Consider the following 10,362-nt stretch of genomic DNA (forward strand, 5'->3'; position numbering starts at 1 on the left):
GTCTTCCCTGGGACCCCCCAGCCCACCTCACCAAATTCAACACCGAAAGGGTCAGTGGCACAAGAAGGGACATTTGGAACTCTACAGCCAGGTAGATTCACAGTGAATGTTTCTTAAAAAGAGAGTTTAAGTGCTGCCTTGCCCAGGGAGGCTGGATTTTGATTGTGGGCTCCTGAGAACGGCTAAGCTTGCCTGGCCCAAGGACTGAGGGGGGAGTTTCAGACACAGTGATGGATTGTGGAGTTGAGAAGTGGGGGAGGTGGCAGGAGGCCAGTGCCAAGTGTACGTCTGCATGGGGCCCTGGGTTGTGCGGAGCCCAGTACCTGGGGGTGGAGGGACCCCACGGGCAGGAAGCTCAGGGATTCAGGGATGGGGGTGGCATGGGCTGGGCCCTCCCACGGGCAGCCTGTTCCCCACCAGGTGGATGAGTCAGAGCCTGAGGCCCTGCCCGGAGGGGCTTGAGGTCTGAGCAGGGAGTCAGCTGAGCAAGTGGGTTCGTGCAACAATGACTGAGCACCCACTGTGTGCCAGATGGAAACTCTGATGGTGTAGTGGTTAAGAGTGACAGCTGCTAACCAAAAGGTTCGCAGTTCAAATCCACCAGGTGCTCCTTCAAAACTCTATGGGGCAGTTCTACTCCGTCCTACAGGGTCTCTGTAAGTTGGAATTGACTCAATGGCAATAGGTTTTGTTTTACGGGTTGTGCACCAGACACTCTCGAGAAGCAAAATTGGCAAAACCCTTTCCTTCGGGGAGCTTACCCTCTAGTGGGAGTGAGAGGCAACAAACGTGAAAATGAGTAAATGACAGAGTAAGGTGGCCCAGGAGCCGGGGAAAGTGGTAGGAAGTGAAGCCAGGGAATCACGGGGGTGTCTTAATTATCTAGTGCTGCTGGGACAGAAATACCACACGTGGGTGGCTTTAACGAACAGCAGTGTATTCTCTCACAGTTCAGGAGGCTAGAAGCCCTAATTCAGGGCACCAGCTCTAGGGGAAGGCTTCCTCCCTCTGTCGGCTCTGAGGGAAGGTCCTTGACTTCTCAGATACTCTAGCGTGGGCTTCCTCCATTCCTCCGTCAGCTCCACGTGGTATCTATCTTTCCCCTGCTTACGCTTGCTTTGTGCCTAATCTGCTCTTTCCTTATCTCCAACATCATTAGGTTTAAGATACACCCTACAGGATACGGCCTCATTAACATAAAAAAGGAAGCCCTGTTTCCAAATGGGATGATAGCCACAGGTATAGGGATTGGGATTCTAACACCCATTTTGGGGGACACAGTTCATTCTGTAACGGGGGGCAGGCCATGCAGTGCCAAGTGGGCTGCCAAAGACGTTCTTTGACTCTAAGAGATTAGACGGTGGGGGTGGGGGCGAGGCGTGACATGATCTAACTTATTAACACTTGATAAATTAAGTTTCCACATTCACTCTGTCCGTTCTGCCGAGTGGGAGCAAAGAGATCCAGAGAAGGTTACCGCAATAACCAGGCCAGTGGTGATGGCGGCTTACGCTGGGATGGGGTGGAGGTCAAGGAGGGGGTGCGAAGTGGTCGGATTCTGGATCTTTTGTGAAGATGGAGCCAACAGGATCTGCTGGCCAACTGCACGTGCGATGACAGAGAGGAGGCAGGGTGGTACAAGTGCTTGTGTCTGCACCCCTGGGAGGGTGCAGTTGCCATCTCCCAAGATGGAGCATCTAGGGGGTTAGGTGGATTGGTGGGAGCTGGGAGAAGCCTGGGGGCTTGGTTTTGGCCACTTGGTATTTGAGATGTCCATTGAACACTCAGTGGAGGGAGAAGTAAGCAGTTGGGTTACACGTCTGGAGTTCTGGGGAGGGGTGGGAGCTAAAGAGCCATGAGCCTGGTGAGATCATCCAGGGTCTGAGGACAGAGCTGCAGAACCATGCAGACGGGGAGGCGTGGAGGATGTGGAGGGACAAGGAAGACTCACAGTGGCCCAGAGGAAGCTAAAGTCAGCCCTGGTTCCAGAGTGTAGCAGCTGGGGCCTAGAAGAGAAGTAAGAGGTTACCAAGCTCAGTGTGGACAAGGGCAGAGAGGGGAAGGTTTGTGGGAGGGTCATGCGGGGCCATGACAGTCAGGCAGAGGATGGGCCTGGAGATGATGGAACCCCTGAAGGTGTGTTGTGTGGAGGGCAGAGAGGAAGGGATGAGGCAGGAAGACCAGTCAGGAGGCTGGCCTGGTGGCCTGGGACCAGGCAGTGGAGGCTCAATACAAGCCTAGCTCACACTAGACAGTGCAGGGAGGACCCCAGCCCCAGCATGGGCCAGCCTCCAAGTATCAGTCAAGACCAACCTTGTCCCAGGTACCTGAATGCCAAGAAGGTCCAGACTCAGAATCCAGCCAGGCAGGTGACATAGCAAAGTGTCACCAGAGTCTACCCATGGGCATGAGTGTGGAGCAGGGAGGCCTCCAGGCAGAGAGGGTGGCCACTGAGCTGGCCTTCTAGGGACAGGAAGGGATGGAAATGCAGAGATGGCTGGGAAGGTGCTCCGGGCAGAGGAACACAGTCCTAACACCATCCCCAGCTCTGCACATTTCTGCCAAACTCTATGGGCTTGGGCTACTGGGATTCTTGAGCAACCACGACTCAGAGCTCACTAGTGTCTTAGTTACTTAGTGCTGCTGTACCACAAATACCACAAGTGGGTTGCTTTAAAGAACAGAAATTTATTGTGTCATGGTTCTGGAGGCTAGAAGTCCAAATCAGGGTCTTGGCCATGTCTGGATTCCTTCCTCATCAGCAGCCCTAGGCCTTCCTTGGTTCCTTGTAGATGATCCTCACATGGTATCTGTCTTTGTCTAATTTGCTCTTCTTATAACTCAAAAGTGATTAGGTTTAGGATCCATCCTACACTGGTATAGTCTGAGTAATAGAACAAAGAGCCCTATTTCCAAACAGGATCACATCCACAGGTAAAAGGGTTAGGATTTCAACACGTATTTTGAGGGGACACAATTCAGTCAATAACCACTGGCCAAGATCACACAGGGAGCAGGTGATAGAGCTGGGGTTCAAACACAGACAGTCTGACCCTGTCCACGAACTAACCATTCTATTGCTCTGCCTTGTACCTCAAGCTCTGCCCACATGTCAGGTAGACAGTAGAAGAACCTAAACCACAGAACAGGCCGGGCAGAACCCTGTGCTCGGGTACTCTGATTTTATCAGGGACAAAAGGCACGAGGAGCAGCCTGAGACGAACAAAGGACTAACTTGTGGCCTCATGGGCCAGTGTCTGGAGAGGAGGCAGCTGCAGGAGATATGGTGCTCTCAGAGACAAAAGGGACCCAGGGACCCTAGGGGCAGGGGCTGTAGCCCTCTCACATTGCAGATGAGGAAGCAGAGCCCAGAAGGGGAAGTGACTTGGCCAAGGTCACACAGGAGCCGGGGCAGCCGCAGAGCTGACTGACGCAGGTCCTCGCCCCCAGGTCACTGTACCTCCAGCTGCAAAAGGCTCCGAATGGGGTAGAGGACATAAGCCAGGCCTGGATGGAGGGACAGGATTGGGGTGAACTGCTGAAGCAACTGGAGAAGCAGAGGGAAGAGGGAGGTGGCAGGACGGGGACCCAGGATGGCCAGGACAGGTCCTAAACCCATAAAAATGCCAACCCCAGGGAAGGGTTGTCTAGGGGTCAACCGAGACTCAACCAGGGGGCATGAGCCCTTCCCTCTCATCCCAGGGATAGGACAGCTCAGCTGTCACCATGCTGCCCTAGAAGGGTCTCCCCTTACTGGACCCCTAGCCGAGACCCTCCCCCTGGGGACGGGGGAGGGCCAAGAAGGGCTCCTGAGAATATTTCCCAACTGTCACCCAAAGCAGCTGAACATCACCTTGGTATCAGGTAGGCATGGGTTCAAAGCCTCATTCAGCCCCCATCGAGCTATGTAATGCTCCCCCCCCATATACACACCAGCGCTTCGGTAGGTCCTGTAGAGGGGATAATAACATGCATGTGGCAGGGTTGTCGTGAGGACAGAGCTCACTAGATCCCATTTCACTGCAATGACGTTTGAACAATGAAAGAACAAGCCATACGGGTATCTGTAGGGTGACTGCTCCAGGCAAAGGGCATAGCAAGTGCAAAGGCCCTGAGGCAGGAGCAGTCTGGCAGGTCGGAGGAGCAGCAAGCAGGTCAGGGTGGCTGGAGTAGGATGAACCCAGGGGAGCAGACAAGGTGATGAGTCCAGAGAGGTCACGAGGCCAGATCCCAGGGGTCCTTCTAGGCCATGGGGAAGATGGGCTTTTACTGCATGTGAGATGGGAGCCATTATGGGGTTCTGAGCAGAGGAGTGTCATGACCTAACATGTCATAACAGGATTACACTGGCTGCTGTGTTGAGAATGGATAATCAAAGACCAGGCAAGAGGCTAGTGAAGTACCAGGCAAAAGATGATGGTAGCCCAGGTCTGAGCTACCAGCATGGGATTGGTAAGAAATGAGATTCTGGTTATAGGGGATTTTGAAACCAGAGTCAAATGGATTTGGGAATTGAAAGAAAGAGAGGCATCAAGAATAGCTCCACCAGAACAAAATAGAAATGGGAAATGTTTGATAGCTGTAAGTAGTGTAGTACACAATCACAAATACATTTATCCTCCGTGAAAGAGAGTGTGTGTGTGTGTGTGTGTGTGTGTGTGTGTGTAGGGAAAGACTGAAAGGAACATACGTAGAAAATGACTTAGGTAGTGGAATTAACCAGATTTTGTTTTAGCAATGAAAGTCTGAAGAAAAAAGATTCATGTATTTCTTTACTTTAGACAGAATTTTGCAGGTTCTCCCAAACCATACTCAACAGAACAAATAGAATCTATGGGGGATAGTTGAGCTCAAGAAGTAAAAGAAGTGAAAACATCTGACTGCCTTGGTTTGAATCCAGGCTTTGCCGGCTCTTAGCTCTGTAGCCACGGGACCAGTTATTGGCCTCTGTGCGCCACCTCATTTGTAAAATGGGGACACTCACACTTACTCTTAAATTGTTATGATAATAAAAAAGATACCTGTATCACGAGTTCATGATAAGTGTAAGCTGTTATTACTCCATTCATATATATGTTGATCAGATCAGATAATAGTGTTGCAGAGAAATACTGTGAAACCTATCAATACAATTTTAAAGCAGCAGATATTTTGAGTTGATTATTTCTCTGGTGTTGGCAAGACTACAACTTTTGAAAATATGCTTTTAAAATGTTTCCTTCTGTTAAGTAAGAACCCATTGTTTAAAATTGTATTTTAATCTTTTTTTTTTAATTTTAGGATAATTTATTTGATAATGTCCTGTTTAAAAAAAGAATAGCTCCACCGAACATTTACTGGACACCCAGGTTCTCGGTGTACAGCTGCACAGGTTGTGCACTGAACAACCCCAATGTCAATGGTACACTCTAGAGTTCTGTGCTGAGGCAGCCCTGTGAGCCCTGTGCCAGGCCCTGTAGAAGGCACTGGGATATAATGGCCAGTTAGTATCAGCCTCAGGGGGCACCTGTGCCAGCATCTTTGCAGCATGGCTTCCTATTGACTGTACAACATTTCTCACATGTCAGAGCCCCGGGCTGTGACTGCCAGAGCTGTGAGTGTGTATTTCCAGGAACAGGGCGGGATGGCTGCACTGTTGGGCAACAGGGCCGGTGACAGGATCCCTGCGGCTAGCTTCCTCACCCTCCCATTCTTACCCACCTACAGAAGCGATTGTGGAGTCTGCCTTGTACAAATGTGTCCTCAAGCCACTGAAAGAAGCCATCAACTCCTGCCTGCACGAGATCCACAGCAAGGACGGCTCACTGCAGCAGCTCAAGGAGAACCAGCTGGTGGTCCTGGCCACCACCACCACCGACCTGGGCGTGACCACCAGCGTGCCGGAGGTGCCCATGATGGAGAAGATCCTGCAGAAGTTCTCCAGCATGCACAAGGCCTACTCGCCTGAGAAGAAGATCGCCATCCTGCTCAAGACCTGCAAACTCATCTACGACTCCATGGCCCTTGGCAACCCAGGTAGGTGGGCAGCCAATGAGGGCCTGGCTGGGGGCTCCTTTCATGGCGCGTAAGCTATGGTGTCATGCGGGTCCATGACCCCCACCAAGAACTCCAGAGTTCTTGGAAGACCCCTGGCACTAGAGTAATCTTTCCAGATTCAGAAGCCTGTCGGGGTGGGATTCCTGGGCACCTCCTGGGGGTTACCTACAGATCAAAAGGAGGGCTGTGATTGGCTGCAACGTTGGAGACAAGCGAGGAAGTCCACCCATACCATGCCTTTGTGTGAATTAGGAAAAAGCATCTATGTAAGTTCACAATTCACAAGTCCACAGGCAGGCAAACTGTTATGCTGATCTGGTCCAGGCGTGCCCAAGCTTGGCTGGGTCACTTATAGGTGTGTCATCATCAGTAGACTGATTGGAGGCTGACCGGTCTAGAATGGTCTTGCGCGGATGTTGAGTGGTTGATTGGCGGTCGGCTGGTCTAGGGTAGGGGGCACTGGGCCACATGTTTCTCATCCTCCAGTGGTCTGGCCTGGGCTTGCGCCCATGGCAGTAGCAGGGGTCTAAGAGCAAGCAAAGCCTGCAGGGCCTCTTGAGGCCTAGGCTTGAATGGCCACAATGTTACTCTGACATATTTCATTGAGCAAACAAGTCACAAGGCCAGCCCAAATTCAAGGAGTGAGGAAATTGACTCCTCCTCTTCTTAGGAAAAGCCGCAAAGTCACATTGCAAGGGATATGGATACAGAGAAGGGACTCCTCCAGGCAGACAGGAACAGGCACCACTACACCACGATGCACACCTGGGTGAACAGAACACAGGCTGGATGTCATCCCCCAATCACCCCTTCATCTGAATGCCCTTGTGCAGGGAGCAACCTGTGCAACTGTACGTAGCATCCCTGGCAATAGGAATGGAAGGATTGTTAACTCTGAAGCCACACAAATTCTTGTGCCGTGGAGGTGATTCCAACTCATAGTGACCCTGTAAGACAAAGCAGAATTACCCCATAGAGTTTCCAAGAGTGTAATCTTTACAGAAGCAGATTGCCACATCTTTCTCCCACATAGTGGCTGGTGGGTTCTAACTGCCAACCTTTGGGTTAACAGCCAAGCTCTTAACCACTGTGTTACAGGGCTCCTTACACTGAGTTAGAACTACCCGTTACACTTTGTCCTAATGTTGGCCCTGTGACTACAGGATGGAGGGATGTAGCAGTGGTAGGATGGTGTAGCAGAGGCTTCTTTTGCCACGTGGACATTACCCTTGGAGGTCTGGGTGTCCCATGCAGTTTGGAGCTCAGAGAACAGGCCCAGGATGTGCACTCCACAGGAGAGTATCGTCCTAAAATGTTGCTGAGCTGCGGGCCAGGGGCAGCCTGCAGAGCCCAGAGCTCTGGAAGAGCTTGACAAGGTCAGTGTGAGAGCTGTGGAGCCCTGTGAAGTGTCCCAGCGTGCCTGGCAGGGGCACCTGAAGCTGAAGGCCCCATCTTGGCCCCACAAAAACCTGGCCAGGAGCTAGCCTAGAACCTTCCCAGAGCTTCTCAGAGTTGGCATCCTGGTCATAGAGCACCCGGGAGGGAGGGAGGGAAGCTCAGGGTGTCCTGCATTCTCTATAGGGGAGCAGCAGCAAAACTGGGCCAAGCCAGAAGGAAGGCAGAGCCCTGTAGGACCCTGTGCGGGGAGCAGCCTCAGAGAGAGAAAGTGGGCGAGAAAGACCCAGGTTCCCTCCCCAGCTTTGCGCCTTCCCTACTCTGGGACAGCACTCAGGGTACTTAGGCGCTCTGGGCCTCAGTTTCGCCATGTGTTAAGTGGGCACACTCTTACCCCCACATGAGGCAAGCTGTGAGATTTAGAGGAGCCTGCATTTGGCATCTTGCACAACTGCCGGCACTTAATGACAGCTGCCTTCCCCATCTATGCTTCTAATTACGGGAATCACTTCCCCCAGGATCATGCTGGGCTTGGGGTAAAGCGTGGGCTGAGGACAATGCAAGCCTTTCGACATTATTAGGGAGACAGCTCTGGGCTGGAAAAGGGCCTTCCAGTCTCAGTGAGCCTCGGTTTACCCAGAAGCTGCTGGCTTCCTAGAATTCTTTTAAAAACCCAACCTCATGGCAGTGATGCTCAAACACCATGATTTTTGCTAACAAAGAATTTTCTTACTAAAAAAGATAGCCAGATATTGTATGATCCAGCTTGTGTGAAATCTCTAGAATAGGCAAATGTATAGAGAGGGAAAGGAGATTAGAGATTACCGAGGGCTGGGGGCCGGGGGGAGGTTGGGGAGATACCGCTTAACGGGTACAGAGTTTCTCTTTGGGGTGATGGTGGTGATGGTCACACAACATTGTGAATGTCATTAATGTCACCGAATTGTACACTTAAAACTGGTTGAGCTAGCAAATTTTATGTATCTATATTTTACCACAATAAAAAAGGGGAAAAAAAAGTTTGCTGAGAGGAAGGGAAAAACCAAAAAAAACAAACCTGTTGCCATCAAGTCGATTCCGACTCATGGCGACCCTGTAAGACAGAGTAGAGCTGCTCCATAGGGTTTCGAAGGAACAGCTGGTGGATTTGAACTGACAACCTTTTTGGTTTGCAGCTGTAGTGTGCTGTGGCTCTTAGCCACTGTACCACCAGGGCCTCAGGGAATCAAAAAGGAATGGCTAATTTTGAGGGAAAGAGGAACGGAAAGAAAGGCGGCAACTAGAGTGCCCGCCTGGAGCAGAAGGAGAAAACAGAGTGGAGCAGAGCAAGGGAGCTTACCATTCCCCATCCTTGGTGGGAAGGAGCTGGAATCTCAGCTGATTCCAAAGCCAGGCTCCAGCAGGGAGATCCTCGCTCTGAGGACAGGCCAGTGTGAAGGTTCCATGCAGGAACAGACATATTTCTCGTTAGGGAACAGACAATGTGTTTCCTTCCAACCACTGGGTGAGCACTTGACTGGGAGTCCAGTGCCTCCTAATCTCACCTCTGCCCCTAGCAGGCTGGGGCTGCCCCTCAGAGTCTCACCTTCTTCACCTGGGAGGAAGCAGGTACTGCCGCGAGATGCAGGGACTTTGGGGTTTGTTCAGCAGACCTGGGTGTGAACCCCAGCTTCAGTGTTGGAGCCCTGGACGCTCACTTCACTGGGCCTGTGCCTGTGTATAAAATGGGGATAAATGGCCTCCTCTTCAGGGTCACCTGCAAAGTACCTGGACAGTGTTGGTGCTCAGAGAGTTACAGAAATTCCTGAGCCTCAGCGTTCTCGTTTATAAATGGTGCTAGGAAGCCCCAGCTGTTGTAAGAATCAGATATGACCAAGTAGGCATGTATGTGTGTTAAATAGATAGTCAGACGCAGGAATGGCTGCCTCCCACCAACATCCCCCAAAATATGAAGGCCGAACCTGCTCGGTGGTTTCCAAGCCGGGTTCCACGAAGCACCGCAGGGGCCACCAAAGTTTCCCAGGAGAGGCTGAGCCCCACGCCAGCCTCACCCCAGACCACCCTGCTTCCACCTGTTTTACACATAGGGTTCCATATGGGATTTTGTTCGAAACAAAGAGTTCTGCTGCTAGGTTGTTGTTGCTTCACCATGTATTTGGAAATAATTTCTAACTGTACAAAGTTGCAAGAATAAAAATAGGACAGTGAAAGGGTAGCACCCACATGCTCCTTGTGTATTGGTAATATGTTACCAAGTTTGCTTTCTCATTGGCACTAGTTCTCCTTCTCTCCCTTTGTGCATACATTATCTTCTTCTGAACCATACAGCTTAGTCCTTCACATACATCTTGGCCCTTCACGTATGTTTTACCCCTTTACCCCTAAATACTTCCCCTCGACCCCTAAATGCTTCCCTAAGAATAGAGACATTCTCTTAGGAAACCACAATGCTGTTGTCCGCTTCATAAATTTGCATTGATACAACATTTCTTTCTAATCTACCGCCCCTATTGCAGGCCCTCAACTGATCTGATAAGGTCCTTTCCAGCATTTCCCCCTCCTGTTAGGATCTCAGGGTCCAGTCAAGGGCCGGGCACTACATTTATTTATCCAGGTCTTTGTTGTTGTTCTTGTTATCATCAGTTGCTGTCAAGTCAGCCCCCAACTCATGGCAACTCCATGAACAATGCAACAAAATGCCGCCCGGTCTTCTACCATACCCATGATCAGTTGCAGATCCAGTGTGACTCATAGGGTTTTATTGGCTGATTTTTGGAAGTAGATTGCCAGGCTTTTCTTCCTAGTCTGTCTTAGTCTGGAAGCTCTGCTGAAACCTGTTCAGCTTCGTAGCAACACACAAGCTTCCAGTGATGGTGGCTATGCATGAGGTGAAGTGGTGGGGAATTGAACCAGCTCTCCCGCATAGAAGAT

General features: G+C 51.0%; 1 protein-coding gene across 2 annotated transcripts in view; it reads left to right on the forward strand.

Annotated features, from left to right (window-relative positions):
* Positions 1-10,362, forward strand: part of RIN3 (Ras and Rab interactor 3) — a 166,511-nt gene that overhangs the window by 110,925 nt on the left and 45,224 nt on the right. For both annotated transcript variants that reach the window (XM_023546647.2, XM_064292891.1), the window contains one exon: positions 5,707-6,015. In XM_023546647.2, the coding sequence (XP_023402415.2) occupies positions 5,707-6,015 (309 nt within the window). The remainder of the gene's footprint in view (positions 1-5,706; positions 6,016-10,362) is intronic.

Source organism: Loxodonta africana, chromosome 10, assembly GCF_030014295.1.
Source record: "Loxodonta africana isolate mLoxAfr1 chromosome 10, mLoxAfr1.hap2, whole genome shotgun sequence".
NCBI lineage: Eukaryota > Metazoa > Chordata > Mammalia > Proboscidea > Elephantidae > Loxodonta > Loxodonta africana.